The 18,135-nt window shown below is 40.6% G+C and overlaps 1 protein-coding gene across 18 annotated transcripts in view; it reads left to right on the forward strand.

The window, feature by feature from the left end:
• LOC134217962 (glycogenin-1) overlaps nt 1-18,135 on the forward strand; it is a 165,915-nt gene that overhangs the window by 30,017 nt on the left and 117,763 nt on the right. For 17 of the 18 annotated variants that reach the window (XM_062696811.1, XM_062696812.1, XM_062696814.1 and 14 more), the window contains exons 3-4: nt 15,270-15,734; nt 15,795-15,975. In XM_062696811.1, the coding sequence (XP_062552795.1) occupies nt 15,270-15,734; nt 15,795-15,975 (646 nt within the window). Of the gene's footprint in view, nt 1-15,269; nt 15,735-15,794; nt 15,976-16,229; nt 16,266-18,135 lie in introns of all 18 variants that reach the window. The other variant, XM_062696820.1, reaches the window with a different exon arrangement.

An 18,135-nucleotide genomic window follows, 5' to 3' on the forward strand; every position in this document is an offset into this window, starting at 1 on the left:
CCAATCGTTGAATCTATTTGTCTTGGTTCATGAAGAATTTTGGATGGGTAGCGTTATACTATCGACAGACATATGATTTCCGCACAATGATTTTCGTATCACACTGTACGCGTACAGTGACAAGATGACACACATCTTTTCTTTACATCGTTGTATCTATTTGACAGCTTGTTTTAAAACCGCTTTCCAAAACTATATTTTTCATCAAAATGTATAGAAATCATAAACTGTTACTCATTGGCGTAACTAGAGGGGGCTAGGGCTATAGCCCCACCTAGGATCTGGCTAGCCCTCCTCCCCCCCTAGAAAATGTGTTACTTTGTATAAGTATTGCACATATCTAATCCACTGATTATATACGGGGGTAAATGCAGAGAAAGGTTTGTCTTAATTATCCAATCCCTCTCTTCGAAACACTACAGCAAGTTGAATCTATTCGCTCAAGTCTTTGAACTTCAAGCAATTGTTATAAGGCTTAGCTCACGACAAAATCTGGACCCCTCAAAACACGTTATAACTTATGAAATACCAAAGGAAATACCTCATCAACAAGTGTATCAAAAAATATATTATTTATTAGTATTACAAGTATTTAATAGATAATGGACAATTACTTGAGATTTTCAAGTTTTTCCAGGGTTTTGTGAGTAATTGTTAAATCCAGCGTATGATCTTAGCCTTCCTAACTAATACCAATCCAGCTGCAGCGCATTTAAATTATCACTGTAGGCTTCTTGAGAAAGGTTCGGTAAAACTTTTAGATTTCAAGTAGAGGAAACTAAGGTTGAATAAAAAGAACTTTGTTTTGTTGGTGTTTCAGAGATATTGATTTTTGAAAAATAATGTTTCCTCCATAGACCCACCGTGACAATATTTACCCATGTTTTTTGAATAAATTGTGAATTCGCATCAGCAGTTCATTCATCGATATGAAAACGTCACAGTTTTTCAATTCTTCATATAGGTATTTTAGCAGAAATATGCGAGTTCTTGCAAATATTCCGCAGGGCAATTATTTCTGCGGACGTTAATCACTATTCTATGGTTTAGTGATTTCAGTGCAAACGGCACTGATCGTCTAATTCATTTGGACATTTTGAAGGATAAAACCAGCACCGTTCAATTGGATCATATATCCAATTTCGAATTTGTCCAAAACAACGGTACAAAACATTCTTTCCATCTAAAAAAGTAGATGCTGACTAATGGCAAATCAAAGATCCCGCATCCTTCCCAATCCCCAGACCTCATTCCAATTAAACCCATGGGATTCTTGCACAAAATGTTCGAAATCACACGATACAGAACTCAAACCATTGAATATCATGCAAAAGTGACGGCAGATCCTCCCGGAAACAACCCAACTGGCAAAATCAATAGGAAGACATCTTCAGCAGAGTGGCCAGAATATATTTTGATAAATCGGTAGCTTGACTGTAAAAAAAATCGGTAGTTATCGGTAGGCCGGAAAAAGTACCAAATCATATGAAAATGTATATTTAAAGGGGCATTTAGCCTCATGTTGAAAAATTTCATATAACCTCTTTCAAAATATGTAAACCTCACGATTGAAAAGTTCATCCTTGAGAGCCATAGTTTATTGTTTATATGCACTTTCCTTATCAAAAATAAAATCAGTGTCGATTAAGTTCAGATAAATATAAAATTTCCTAAAACTTTTCTAGTTTGAATCTGAACCTAAATTAAATTACAAAGTTCGTGGTTTACCCAGAAGTGTTCTTTTTATGTATAAGATCTATTTCAATATAATAGTTACCTATGTTGTTGTTCAGAAAATTATTTGTAAAGTGGATTGGTTGACAATCAGACCAATCCCCTTTACATATGAAGAACTTTTTTGAACACCAGCATTTGCAATCAAATTAATCTTCCGATTCATTTGAGGTTTAAATCCGCAGAAAATAGAACTAAGCGGTATGACAACTTCAAGTACTTCAAGTATCTCAATTGATATAAAATGAATTTAGAATGACTGAAATGCATGTTTCTCAGATTCAAAATCAATATGTATCGCAAAACAGCCTGAATGACTGCTGATTTACTCTGATCATTTAAAAAGTTTACAATGATATGGAAATGCTACTATCATTTCCCAAACTCGGACGTACATGTTCATGATAGAATTAAAAAAAATATTGACGAGCTTCAGACCGGACCATTATTCAATTCTAGCCGCATAACATGGTTAGCTTATTTTATTTAATGTTATGTTATTTTATGAAATTCGTTGCTCATGAAAGGGTGCAATTTGGAAGCACTGTAGAATAAACAGTGAAATCTCTTCTCCTTAATTCAAGAATAGTTGTGCATATCCACGATTTTTTTATGTACAGGTTATCCGACTTGTCAATATCCCCAACTCAGCCATCTTGGATTTTTGTATGGAATTTATTCTCGTTTGTTTACGTTTTGCACTGAAAATGTATGTTTCCCCCCCGCGCTGGTTATTCCATCTACTGACGAAGTCAGATAACCTGTACATAAAAAAATCTTGGTACATATCATCACATTTGGATTTGGTTGAGAAATACCACACTCGTTTCTACGCTGCAAAGAAAAAGCTTCCAATCTAACAGAAAACCCAATATTTATAAAATAAAAACTCGGAAAGCAATTAGATTAAGATTTGGAGAAAGCCTAAATTGCAAAAAAAAAAATCAGCAAGCAAAACTTCCTTAGCTCAAAAAAAAATCCAATTCTTTATGTTAGTGGAAAGTTTCGTAGAAAAATGCCCGTGACATCAATGTTAGTTATTGAGCAAACCTGCTAAAAATATTTTAAAGTAATAGATGCGGATGATCCTCAAGTCTTCTTTATCAAAGTGCAGTAATGTAATGTCGCAAGTGACGAGATAATTATTGAAATTGTTGGTCATATCTGGTACAGACCTTATCTTACTTATATGGATATGGATTTGATGCAAAATGTTATCTTAACAGATAAGACAAAATTAAGGTATATGCGACATACTGCAGATTCCACTGCTCTGATATTAAATATTAAATTAGCCTGGGAATAAGCTAAAATCATTTAAATCATTTATGAGAAAGATTACTATGTTGACCGTGCTTTTGTTTGGCGGATTGAAAATCGGTAGTTCTCGGCAGGAATTTTGAAAAATCTGTAGTTTTCGATCTTTCGTCTGTGAATCGGTAAGTGAGTCAAAAATCGGTAGGACTACCGAGAAATCGGTAGGTCTGGCCACCCTGATCTTCAGAGCGTAATTGTAGCAAATGAAGGTCTTACGAATAATTATTTTGCCATTGTTGTGAAAAATATCACCCGGAATTGCAGAAAAACGAATTTTACTCAGTCAGCTTGCAAATGTTTGTTTTTATTTCATATGTCAAACGCCGTATTTGACATTTCAAAACAACAAATTATGTTCTGTTTCGTACAATACAACGGTCGAAGGGCAGGGTACAGAAATCATCGTGCTATCGTGATACCAGCGTGATTCTGAGTGACAGACATATAATTTTATGCTGTACAGTGATATTGGTATCATATATGTGTCACAAGTATTACCAGGGCTGTGTTACTTGTATCGGGTTGAAGGAGCTGTTTACTTGATTCTAGCACGATTCCTTATTGTCTGTTTGTTCTTTATGTGATGACCTTGATCACTATCGAGGTACAACATTAGTTTCGTTTGTGGAGATGTGATGAGAAGTATAGTTTGTTGACAGTAGCGTAGCGGCATGAAAAGGGGCATTACATTTTCGGAAATTTATGTTGCGGGACATTCTGTTTATAAATATTGCCACGTTCTCGGAAATAATGAAGAAGAAATAAAGGGATAATGTAGTACGAGCATTGAGAATCGCTATTCCCAGTTGCTTAACCGTGATTGATGAAAACTTAACAGAGACTTGTACAGAGAACCAACTGAGTGGGTTTTGGGGTTACCAGAATAAAAAATTGTGATACATTTCGTACATTTTACCCAGTATAGAATGCGATCTCGCCTAAGTCAGAAAACAGATCTAAAAGTAGATTTTGCCAAAATAATAATTTGATATTTTTTTAAATCTTTCGTTTATTTTGGAGGCTCAATTGCCGTGAAGCGTTACGGAGCCGAAATTAAGTTTAACAATTCATTTCTTAATTCTTATACATAGTGTTAGTTTTGGGGAACCGAAAGACTCGCGGTTTGGTCGAGGTTAGAGAATACAATAATACCGTGCTATGCCCTTATTCCAATCAGCGCCTTATTCCGTTCACTCAAGACAAAATAATAAATAATGAAGAATTTTTGTATAAAAATAACAAAAACATATGTTTGTACTTGACTATGGTTTGGTTATGTATGCATGAAATGAAATGAAAAGCAGCATCATTTTTAGCGATAAATAGTGAAAATTTCAACAAAATTTGTTGGTCGTCACTACAGGCGCCATTTTGACTGTTTTCATTAACCCACTTGCTAAGAACGTCTGTCATAATATTTAAGCATTTTTAGGTGAAAATTTGCCCTGAATTTGAAACCAAGCAGCATAACAAGATATAACAGGTAACATTGTAGTGCATTACCCAATCGTTGTCTGTATTTTGCCTATATTAAATGCTGAAAATGAAAATATCTTGACCAGAATAAGGGTACATTTAAATCAACTCGTTCCTTATTCCGTTCTATGAGTCTGGAGGATGGATTCCGATAATACCATTCGTGAGAATATTATAATCTATGAGTAAGAAAAGGTATATTGTACATTAATGAAGCCATGTCAATGATGAACTTATAAATTTTAACTCTGCAAGGCTGCAAGCAGTTAGACCGAAAGGAACCCGTTTACAACTCTATGCAAAATGGTTATGGGAACGTTTTTCCGATAGTTAATCGTATCTGCCCTTATCAGTCTTCTGGCCTAATGCTACTGGGTAGCTAGCATTAATGTTCATGTTCAACTCGAATAGTGAGTGGAACAAACGAAAAAATAATCAACTTAGCTAAACTAATCATTCATTGTATTTTAAATTTGTAAGAAAATAACATTTTAAGTTTTTTACTTGCATTAATAATGAATGAAAAGATGAATTTGTGAAAAAAATATGTCTGATATTAACATTTCCAAGAAATCAAATGTTTTTCTGGTGATTGGATTTAGGAACACGAATGAACGGAATTAGGAACAATGCCATTTCAGATGATTGGAATTAGGACCACAGAATTGCTAAAGTTTGTTTCAACTATTGGAACCTAAGTCTATGAATGCATCCCAATATATTTTATTTCCAATCGTATATAGAAAACAACACTATGCAGCGAAATCGCAGCTTCAAAATACTTATCTGCTATTTTTTAGAGTTTTTAGACATAGCTCATTGTCTTAGGTGAACGGAATAAGGGCACAGCACGGTACAGTAGGTAAGGAAGGGCATTTAGGGTGCTTAAGTAATTACGATGGTGATGTTCACATAGTTGACATTCTTGGCGATGTTTTACATCTGTAACGGGACAAACAAACATTTTCTTGGGAGACAACAATGAGAGGAAGACATACGAAAGGGGTTGACGACAGACATTGAAATGGACAACAAGTGGAAGACATTCGTTATGGGGTACGACATATAAGGGGATGGGCAGACTAAGATTACAGCCTTACATCAGCAAACTTTCACAAATTGGTGGACGAGGGACATGTATTCTAGATCAAGGCCCGCCAACACTTCTCTCATAGGCTTTGGTTGTTTTCCTCGGACCCGGAGATGATCAGTTAATGCAGATCTGGGGCCGCGATTCTACTCGCACGCCCACACGACATGATCAATGTCCTGATAATCCTCGCCGCAAACACAGAGATTGCCTTCTGAGATCCCCACTTTGAAAAGATGTGCGTTTTAAGTGTAGTGATTGGACATTAGACGACACATGGTTCGAATGAAGTCTCGTCCCATATTCAATTTTTTTCAACTATGGTCGCTTCGACACCTGCGGGAGAATCGAATGCAGCCATCTACCCAACTCCCCATTTGTTCATTTTTGCTACCAGCAGATCAAGGTTTCCTGACGAATTAATAAGAAAAATTCATCGAAGGTCATTTAGCCAAAGAGTCCGCTTTCTCATTTCCCGGGATCGAGCAATGAGAAGGGACCCAAGCCATGGTGATTGTGAATGACCGTTTTGATGAAGCACTCAAAGCTTTCCGTATCCCGGTTAGAAGATACGCTGAGTGCTTTACAGGTTTAATTGACCGAACAGCCTCCAGGATACTTGACTGTCGGTAATGATAAAGAAGTGGTCAGGAGGTAGGGATGCAATATGTTCAAGTGAATAGTGTACAGCTGCTAGCTCAACGGTATACACAGAACTAGGCTCTTTCAGCTTACACTCAGACGCTATGAAAAACGTTAAAAACACCGGAAACCAGTGAGTCATCCAATTTAAACCCGTCTGTAAATAATCTTCTCTCCTCGCTGACGTGCCCGTATTTGCTTGCAAATAATGGAGGTTTGGGGTTCTCCTTAGCCGTGCGGTAAGACGCGCGGCTACAAAGCAAGATCATGCTGATGGTGGCTGGGTTCTGATTCCCGGTGCCGATCTAGGCAGTTTTCGGATTGGAAATTGTCTCGACTTCCTAAGTATAAAAGTATCATCATGTTAGCCTCATGATATACGAATGCACAAATGGTAACCTGGCTTAGAAACCTCGCAGTTAATAACTGTGGAAATGCTTAATGAACACTAAGCTGCGAGGCGGCTCTGTCCCAGTGTGGGGATGTAATGCCAATAAGAAGAAGAAGAATGGAGGTTTGACCTCCGCACACAGAAAGTCTGGTATTCCATGAACCTGCTGCTTCATGGACAGATCAAAAGTAACAAAGGAACTGTAAGAGTCTAAGAAGTTAGCACGATTGGTGTCAACTGAAGATATACACTGGCCGGCATAATAAAGTGCCCACTTGCCGTTTTTCATACAAAATGGTCAACTTTGGAGCTCTAGATCTTGGGTTCCCGTGAACCGATTTGGCTGAAAATTTTACCAGAGCTCAGATATAACTTGAATTTTAACATATCTATGTTTCGAGCATATTGACTCACAGGGTTAAAATTATTGCGGTAATACTAACGTGAATTTTTGGCAAAAAATTGTTTTTCAAATACCTCGAAAACTACATCTCTAAGTGTACAGGTATATATAGCAAACTTTTTTGTATTGGCAAAATACGCGTTTTTGCTGAATATGTCATCAGTCTACAACCTATAGAATTCAAGATATTTAAAAAATAAATTTTCAGCCAAATCGGTTCACGGGAACCCGAGATCTAGAGCTCCAAAGTTGACCATTTTGTATGAAAAACGGCAAGTGGGCACTTTATTATGCCGGCCAGTGTACCTCCAGCGTCATATACCAGTGGTAAATACTCATGAATCGAGATTGAGGGTTTTGTTCGAGCAGCTTCTCGAAGTTATCAATAACCAATGGATTGAGAACCTCACAAGGGATGAGGAACTGGAGTGATAATTCCGAGAAACGATCTGTCAGAGGCAGTACTCCCGCAAGTACTTCCAGACTCATCGTATGAGTCGAATTCATACAACCCAACGCGATACGGAGACAGCGGTATTGAATCCGTTGAAGCTTCAGCATGTGTGTTTTAGCCGCGGACTGGAAGCAGAAACTTCTTCTTCTTCTTCTTATTGGCATTACATCCCCACACTGGGATAGAGCCGCCTCGCAGCTTAGTGTTCATTAAGCACTTCCACAGTTATTAAAACTACGAGGTTTCTAAGCCAGGTTACCATTTTCGCATTCGTATATCATGAGGCTAGCACGATGATACTTTTATGCCCAGGGAAGTCGAGACAATTTCCAATCCGAAAATTGCCTAGACCGGCACTGGGAATCGAACCCAGCCACCCTCAGCATGGTTCTTGCTTTGTAGCCGCGCGTCTCACCGCACGGCTAAGGAGGGCCCAGAAACGAGGAGGAAGCAGAAACTACCGTATTCGAAAACCGACAGAATGGTTGTACGGTACAACGCGATAAGATCTTCGGGATGCGCTCCCCATCAAGTTCCCGTTATCGTTCGTATGAAGATGATTCGTTTCTAGCATGTTTGTGTCAGATACACAATGTGCTTCCCAAAGGTGCATTTCGCGTCGAACCAGACCCTGAGATATTTAGAAGAAATGCTATGAATGATTGCCTTTACCCATCAGTTGGAGCGGAACTTTGCCGGCTATTTTTTTTGAAAATACGACCATCTCAGTTTTTTCCGGAGAGAATGCGATACCCAGCTTTAAAGCCCAAGTATACAAATTGTCCAGAGTATCTTGCAACGGTCCTTGCACTGCGGATGGTCCCTGAAACGGATACAACACAATCATCTGCAAGCTGTCTTAACGAGCAATTCGGCATGAGACATTCATCAATGTCTCTGACGTAAAAATTTAAAAGAAAAAAACATGAGCCCTGAGGGAGACCCTTGTAACTAATTCGTGAAGTTGCCGAGAAAAACTCATATGCTTCTCTGACAACAAATTGTACAAATAGTTGTTCAAAAGTGCGGTGAAAAACCACACGCGTGGAGTTTGTCAGATAAGACATCGACGCAAACTGAATCAAAAGCTCCACTGAGCCCATTTGCTCTTTTTTAGAGAAATTTAGTTGAATTTCTGAAGAAAGTAACGCGCGACAGCCGTTCGTTCCCTTGCCCTTGCGGAAACCCTTTGAGATTCAACCCAATTGTCTAGCCGGAAGAGAATCGTCTTCTTCAATAGCTTCCGAAGACAGGATAGCGTCGCGGTTGGACGGTGCGAATTATAATCCGACGCGGGTTTTCCGGGCTTCTGGATGGCTATAACCTTCACTTGGCTCCAATCATCCGGAACAATGTTGCACTCCAGTAGCTGATTGAACAAATTCAATAAGCGCCTCTTCGCGGCGTCTGGGAGGTTTTTGAGTAAGTTGAACCTGATCCTATTCATCCCTGGAGCAGAATAATTACATGGAAGGAGGGCAAGCGAGAAATGAATCATCGAAAAGGGGCGATCCATCGCATCCCTGTCAGCAAAAGTACCACGTGACTCTTGCTTCACCGGTACCGAATCTGGACACACTTTCTTTGCGAAGTCGAGTATCCACCGCGACGAGCTTTCACGATCTTCGTTTACGGACGACGCGTTGCGCATTCTTCTCCCGACGGTCCACAGAGTTTTCATTGAGGTCTGGCGCGATAAATCTTCAACAAAAGTGCGCCAATATCCACGTTTCTTCACTTTGAATCAAAATGTTTTCCTAAAACAATTTCAGTAGATATTCTTAAAGGAATTCCTAAAATATTTTCCGAAGGAATTTCTAAAAGAATTTCGGAACTAATCCCAAAAGGAATTTGTAAAGGAATTTTCAAAGGAATTCTTTTCCAAAGAAATTTCTGGAGGAATTTTCGAAGAATTTTTGAAAGGTATTTCCGAAAAAAATTTGGATGGAATTTCTGAAGGAGTTCTCCTAAAACAATTTCCGAAGGTATTCCTAGAACAATTTTTGTGGGTATTTCTAAGGGGCCGTACACATATTACGTAAGCACTTATGGGGGGAAGGGTGGTCGGTCAATATCTTACGCTCCATATAAACAAAAACTCATTTGTATGAAAAAATCTACAAGGGGAGGGGGAGGGTTTCGAAAACCCAGAAAATTCGTAATATGTGTACGACCCTAAAGGAATTTCCAAAGGATTTTCCATAGGTATTTTTGAAGAACGTTCCAAAATAATTTCTTTGGAAATTTCCAAAGGAATTTCTAAAAGAATTCGTAAAGGAATTTCCGTACGAAATTATCAAAATAAATCCTGAAGAAATTTCAGACTTTCCTAAATTTCTGCATGTATTTCTTTGGACATTCCTCCAAGAATTCTTTTGAATTTTCTTGGGATTTCTACTGAAGATCATCCGGAAATTACTTCGGAGAAGAATCTAGAAATTCCTTTAGAAATTCCTCGTAACATTCCTACGAAAATACAAAAAAGGAACTATAATAATAAATCAAAAATTCAGTCGGAAATTCCTTTACGAACGGGGAACGGTTTGACACTTCATCCTATAGCTCATATTTCCATCCCATCAAAAACAAAGCAATGAAAAGGAATTTGGGTTGTTTCTTATTATTGTGATTTTTTTCACCAGTTAGCACGCGTGTTAGCAGAAAGAAGCGACGAGATTGGTGCTGTATTTCTTTGTTTTGCGATGAGATGAAAATATGTGCAGTGAGATAGAAAACGGAACAGTTCCCCTACAACACCTACGGAAATTGTTTTAGGAATACCTTAGGAAATTCCTTTAGGAGAAATCCTTCCCAAATTTCTTCAGAAATATATTTTAAAAATTGTGCCAGTACTTTCTCAAGAAATCTCGTTGGAAAACTCTAGGAAGGGAATTCCTTCGAAATTTCCTCCAGAACATCTTTCGAAAATTCTTCTAGGAATTCCATCGGCCATTCCTCTAGGTTTTTTTAGCAACTCTTACAGATATTCCTTTAGACCTTCGGATATTCCATAGAATTCTTTCAGGAATCTTTTCACAATATCCTTTAGCAATTCTTTAAAAATTCCTCGCGATTTTCCTTCGAGAATTATTCAAAAGAAAAAAACTGGCATCAACCGGTGCCTTATTCCGGGCAAACGCTTATTTTTGAAGTAGCAATCATATATCCACCGTGCAGAAGCAAACACATTAATCATTGCTTTTCACTGGGCAAACCATGGTTCCGATGGATGGGTAACAATTATAATTGCTTTATACCCAGCTAATGCATGCTTACGAAAGGATTATGTATTACTAATTGTATTACCGACCGGAGTTATTTTCACCATTGTGGCTTTATTCCAGCACCATTCGGTCAAATAACGTCCGTTATGCCAAATGACTATCACTTTCGAAGCTGTTTATAATTATCCTTATGACAAATGACGTTATGCCAAATGGCTTTATGTCAATTACCCGCTTCCTTGAGCGATATGTCATTTTCAGGGAAATGTCATTTTCGTTTAAGTTTTTGGGGAAATGTTATTGTCGAATATATCACTTGTCATAAGACGAGTTTGTACAATCCCATTTAATTCCATCACTTAATCGTAGCTTCGATAGATGTCGTATTTCGATCAACAGCCTCTTCAGTGTCTCGTACTTGACTTGACTGATGGGTAGGGCAATCACTTGAAGTCGAGCCAAGTACGAGACACTGAAGACGGCCTTACTGTTGAGGTCGAAATACGTATCTGTCAGGATACAATTAAGTGGTGGAATTCAATGGGATTGTTTAAACTCGTCTTATGAAAGGGGAAAACATTCCACTAAAAAGCTCAAAATAATTTTCTTTATACCTCAGGAGTTAATTCGGTTAGCCATCCGGAAATTCTTTTTGGCCTATCTTCAATTCCATCGTAAATTTCTTTTCTCTCCTCATGGAATTTCTTCAAAAATCCTCCGTAAATGAATTTAAAAATGCCTTCAAAAATTCTTTGCGTAATTCTTTTAAAAATGAGCATGAGCATGAGCATGAGCATTATGACCGCACAATTCGTAGTTGCTACTTCGTGATTGACTGAACTTGCGAAATTGTACAGTGAACACAATAAATGAGGCTTGGGATTAGCTACCCATTCTCAATGTACACGTTTCGGGAGCTCAAATATTTAAAGTCAATAACGGCGCCGGCCACGTCCTTATGGTCATATAGGAAGGGAAGGATTGTTGGTCCGATTCTCGTTGCTACTAAGTAGATACCGAGTAAACCTCTGCATCTCCACGATTGTCTTGGGAAAGGATGTCGTTTTAGTTACAAAGGATAATTTATCTGGATTCACTTTGGTAAGCGATGCGATCTATGGGATGGAAAATAACACTATTTCGCTGTCTCGCGACGAGTAAAAATTTAAAATATGCACGCCCGGTGGCATAAGAAAACTGAGGAGATTCGCGTTTTGGACGACCGCACGGAAGCGCAGAACTCTGTACCCACTTGCTCGATGGCTACAGCAAATTATTAAATAAGGCGTTTTTTCGACAGCGTGCGACATGCGCATGAGCCACCGAACCCCGAACACAATATAGATATTTTATTTCTTTCCTGACGACTAAATCACGCACTGCACTTAATTGTTCGATAGCTATTCTATTACCGGTCGCGCAATGCAGAACACAATTATTCGGCTGATCGCGCGATCGTTCTGCTGTCCGGAAACAAGAGAAATCTCGCACTGAACTGATTTTTATTATCGGCCTCGCAATGCAGAACACAATTATTCGGCCGATCGCGCGATCGTTCTGCTGTCCGGAAACAAGCGAAATCACGCACTGAACTGATTTTTATTACCGGTCGCGCACTGAACTGATTTTTATTACTGGCCACGCAATGCAGAACACAATTATTCGGCCGATCGCGCGATCGTTCTGCTGTCCGAAACAAGAGCAATCACGCACTTTGCGTAATTCTTTTAAAAATTCCTTAAAAATTTTGTCTAAGAATTCTTTTGGAAACTCCTCCGGAATTTTCTCCAGGAATTCCTTTTGCAATACTTTCTGAATGTTTTCCAGGTATTCCACCAAAAATTCCATACCCTCGGCTCACGTTATTTCGCCGGAATTTCTTTTAGGAATTTCCGAATGATTATTATTATTTATATTATTTATTCAGACTAAGGCCGAAGTGGCCTGTGCGGTATATAAGAGTCTTCTCCATTCGGCTCGGTCCATGGCTACACGTCGCCAACCACGCAGTCTACGGAGGGTCCGCAAGTCATCTTCCACCTGATCGATCCACCTTGCCCGCTGCGCACCTTCGCCTTCTTCCTGTCGGAACGTTGTCGAGAACCATTTTCACCGGGTTACTGTCCGACATTCTTGCTACGCGCCCGGCCCACCGCAGTCATCCGATTTTCGCGGTGTGAACGATGGATGGTTCTCCCAACAGCTGATGCAACTCCTGGTTCATTCGCCTCCTCCACGTACCGTCCGCCATCTGTGCCCCACCACGCAGCACTTTCCTTTCGAAAACTCCAACTCCGAATTTCTCTGCTGGTATCATTTTCGGCAGTCACCAGTGAGCCCAAGTACACAAATTCTTCTACCACATCGATTTCATCACCACCGATGCAAACTAGCGGTGGGTGGCTCACATTGTCTTCTCTTGAACCTCTTCCTATCATGTACTTCGTCTTCGACGTGTTGATGACTAGTCCGATCCGCTTAGCTTCCCTCTTCAGTCTGATGTAGGCTTCCTCTATCTTCTCAAAGTTACGTGTCATAATATCTATGTCGTCGGCGAAGCCAAATAGCTGGACGGACTTATTGAAAATTGTACCACTCGTGTTAATCTCTGCTCTTCGTATTATTTATTCAGACTAAGGCCGAAATGGCCTGTGCGGTATATAAGAGTCTTCTCCATTCGGCTCGGTCCATGGCTACACGTCGCCAACCACGCAGTCTACGGAGGGTCCGCAAGTCATCTTCCACCTGATCGATCCATCTTGCCCGCTGCGCACCTCGCCTTCTTGTGCCCGTCGGATCGTTGTCGAGAACCATTTTCACCGGGTTACTGTTCGACATTCTCGCAACGTGCCCGGCCCACCGCAGCGTCGTCCGATTTTCGCGGTGTGAACGATGGATGGTTCTCCCAACAGCTGATGCAATTCGTGGTTCATTCGTTCCTCCCACACGTACCGTCCGCCATCTGCACCCCACCATAGATGGTACGCAGCACTTTCCTTTCGAAAACCTCCAGTGCGCGTTGGTCCTCCACGAGCATCGTCCAGGTCTCAGTCCGTAGAGGACTACCGGTCTAATGAGCATTTTGTAGATTGTCAGTTTGGTACGGCGGCGAACTCTATTCGATCGGAGCGTCTTGCGGAGTCCAAAGTACGTACGATTTCCAGCCACTATGCGTCTCCTGAATTTCTCTGCTGGTGTCATTTTCGGCAGTCACCAGTGAGCTCAAGTACACAAATTCTTCTACCACCTCGATTTCGTCACCACCGATGCAAACTCGCGGTGGGTGGCTCACATTGTTTTCCTTTGAACCTCTTCCTATCATGTACTTCGTCTTCGACGTGTTGATGACTAGTCCGATCCGCTTGGCTTCCTCTTCAGTCTGATGCAGGCTTCCATCTTCTTAAAGTTGCGTGTCGTAATATCTATGTCGTCGGCGAAGCCAAATAGCTGGACGGACTTATTGAAAAATTGTACCACCTGTGTTAATCCCTGCTCTTCGTATTACCCCTTCCAAAGCGATGTTGAATAGCAGACACGAAAGACCATCACCTTGCCGTAACCCTCTGCGGGTTTCTGAAGGGACTCGAGAATACCCCTGAAACTCGAACTACGCACATCACCCGATCCATCGGCGCTTTGATCAACCGTGTCAGTTTATCCGGAAAACCGTGTTCGCTGCCATAGCTGGTCCCGATCGTTTGTATCATATGCGGTTTTGAAGTCGATGAATAGATGATGTGGGCACGTTGTATTCGCGGCATTTCTGCAGTACTTGGCGAATGGCGAACACCTGGTCCGTGGTGGAGCGTTCGCCCATAAAACCCGCCTGGTACTGCCCCACGAACTCCCTTGCAGTTGGTGCTAGTCGACGGCATAAATTTGGGAGAGTACCTTGTAGGCGGCGTTCAGCAATGTGATAGCGCGGTAGTTGCAATCCAGCTTATCGCCCTTTTGAAGATGGGACACATGACACCTTCCATCCACTCCTGCGGCAAAACTTCCTTCTCCCAAATCTTGGTAATGACCCAGTGCAGCGCTCTAGCTAGTGCCTCACCACCGTGTTTAAACAGCTCTCCTGGTAGTTGGTCAACCCCAGGGCTTTGTTGTTCTTCAGCCGGGCCAATCTCCCTCCTGGATTTCCTGGAGATTCGGAGCCGGTAAGATTATGTCCTGCGCGCGTTCTCCCAGGTCCATCACCATACCGCCATCTTCGTCTGCCACATCGCCATTCAGGTGTTCAATTTCCGAATGAATTCCTGATGAAATTTCGGAAAGCACTCCTGGAAGAATTTCCGAAATTCTCTTCCTCATATTCCGTCGAAATTATAAAATCAATCGCCGAATAAAGTCCGGTGAAATTCGGAAGAACTTCTCGAGTAAATTCAAAATATTTTGCTGAGAATTTGATAAAAATATTTTAGAGCAATTCAGTGAAAAAAATCCATTAGAATACAGAAGAGCTACCCTGGGTAGTTTAGGACTATTTGCTGTGTAATTTTCAATTCTAATCCGTAGAAATCCTCCGTTATCTCTTCCAGAAACAAACTTCGCACAATCTTCAACGTCGTAGAAGAGGTCAACCTGCTGGACTCCAAGGACGATGCCAACCTGGCGCTGCTCAAACGTCCCGAGCTGGGCATCACATTCACAAAGCTGCACTGCTGGCGTCTGACGCAGTTCGAGAAATGCGTCTTCCTCGATGCCGACACACTGGTGCTGCGCAACAGCGATGAGCTGTTCGAACGGGAAGAGCTGTCCGCCGCCCCGGACATCGGCTGGCCCGATTGTTTCAACTCCGGCGTCTACGTGTATCGACCGTCGCTCGATACGTTCTCCAGTCTGATGCAGTACGCCGTGACCCATGGAAGCTTCGACGGGGGCGATCAGGGTCTGCTGAATGCGTACTTCTCCGACTGGGCGCACAAGGACATCTCCAAGCACCTTCCCTTCATCTACAACACATCGTCGGTGGCTTCCTACTCGTATCTTCCAGCATTTAAGCAGTAAGTGTTCGAAGATCTGGTTTCTGGGCAATGTGGTTCTTATAATCTACTTTCTTTTAGATTTGGTCAGAACACAAAAATTCTTCACTTCATCGGCACGGCCAAACCGTGGCTGCAAAACTTTGACTCGGAGTCCCGCAAAGTGTACATCCCCGGCGGTTATCAGCACTTGGCCAACTTCCTCCAGTACTGGTGGGATGTCTTCTGCGAAGATGTCCACTCACGTCTGAGTGCGGATATGGTGAGTACGATTTTGCTTTCCTACTTTTGAGTTGAACCTTTTTTCAACTACCTTACCCGAGAAAACAAGACTTCAATAACCCTCCCAAGAAACAAAACGAGAAAGCATCTCGAACAACAAACAACAACACGAGTAAGAGTATGCTTCTTGTAGAGTAGCGCGTACCGTAGAAAAGCTACTTCTATCAACCCACCCCCAAGAACCGTTAGATCCTCCAATAGCTGAATTGTTTTTTCATGTAACTCCTTTTCAAGTCTGGCCTCAACACTAGTAGGAATAATAACGGAAAGGTAAGCCAGAAAGCCCACTTCAACGCCAAATGCGACTCCATAGAACGCCCTGTGAAGTGTCGTAATTCGATGGTCTTTATTTCGCTGTTTCTTGAAGAAAATACTGGCTTAGGATCACGACACTTCACAGTGGCTGTTTCCTATCACCGAAGGAAACGAACTGCGCTTTCTTTCATCGTGTGTGGTGGTGGTTAATTGGTGTTATGATACTACATACATTGCTTACTCTCTCGAACGTAGCTTAGTTGTTAGAGCTTTTGCAAACATGCTTTTATTAACTCTTGATGTACGTATGCTTACCATTTTATATGTGTATGTTTCACGCTTATTTATTTTGATCGTAGTTTGATTGACTAGCATTCCTCGAGTAGAAAATTGGTTGTAGTAATCTCTGCACTGTGTATATATTCTGCACTTATATATCCTTGAACCAAATTTTTTTGTAGTGAGTTGATAGGAAATCCGGCAATCAGTCCCAGCATGTGTTCATAAAATAGGATGACAATATGAAGGTTAGCGATTATGCATCGATTTAAAATATAAATGTACGGTGGGTAACGATAAGTGATACGGTTGAAACCATACGCGAGACCGGATGCTATTTTTGATTGACAATAAACAACAACTAACTGGCGAGCGAAATACTGTTAAAATTGATTTAGGGTCGTTTTTCCTGCAGTCGATTTGTTTGAACGGGATTTCACTATCGATGTTCTCGGTGATGGACAGAGAATCATAGTCGTGGGTGTGCCACTTCGAACAAAATGGCTAATTGGCATCAATTCAAATATTTATTGTACCTATGTTTACCTGGTTGGTGTATTCGACTGTGTGTTTATTTATAAAGCGATGAGGCATGAATCAAATTAGTAAGATAGTTGGCGCCACGGCGAAAGGTGTTTGTAGTTTAAGTATCGATGGATTTGTAAGAACGATCTTAGTCTCTAAGAAATGCGTACAAGACATTGGAACTCGTAATCAGAATCTTTGTATTATATATTGTAATTATTATTCACAGAAAGATGTTTAAGCTGAAAAAAAAAACAAACTTTTGAAAAAAAAAAGTGCGCTTTTTGGACGGAAACGAGCCAACCTCGGGCTGAAAGTCTCCCTGATAAAGAAAAAAATACTCTATTTGTAGAAATATGATTTAGAGCAAAAAGTGGAACAGAGTTAGAATTTCAAATTAAGGACATCGAAACAAAATTCAAAAGATTCAAGCTCTATCTGGTAAAATGTCACAAGAGAGGATTCTCTTCGTCGATATCCTTCCTTTTAAATAAAAGTGACAAACAAAGGATTTCATCGCGGTTTATCACCTCAGAATGCAAGTTTTCATTGTTTTCTTTCGTTCTGAGGGAAGGAACTGCAAAGAAATCATCTGATTGTCACTTTAATGTAAAAGAGGGGAAGTTGGCGAAGAGAATTCTTTCTTGCGGCATTCGCCTTTATTCCAGATAGAGCTTGAGATATTATATTTCCTAAAGAGTTCCTTTGAGAATTCCTAATGTTTTCGAAATTGCTAAGATTTTTACGTACTGGAAAATTCCGAAGAATTTTCCTCGCCGATTTAGAGTTCTGCTTTGGAAATTCCGAAGAATGCCATTAATTTTCTCTTTGGAAATGCCGAAGATTGTTTCTGGAAATAACAATGAATTGCGGAGTATTTGCCTCAATAATTTTGATGAATTTTTCTTTGGATATTGTTGATGATCTACACATTTAAAATTCCGAAGAAATAAGTCGAAGTTAAGACCCGTCGTACTCCATGCGGCCAAATCTAATCTGTTCACGACTGTCCGTTTTCTACACATCTGTGCAAGACGGCGCCAGTCTGGCCATGAGGAGGGCTACTGTGGACATGTCAGGG

The sequence above is a fragment of the Armigeres subalbatus genome, chromosome 2 (genome assembly GCF_024139115.2).
Source record: "Armigeres subalbatus isolate Guangzhou_Male chromosome 2, GZ_Asu_2, whole genome shotgun sequence".
NCBI classification, from domain to species: Eukaryota; Metazoa; Arthropoda; class Insecta; order Diptera; family Culicidae; genus Armigeres; species Armigeres subalbatus.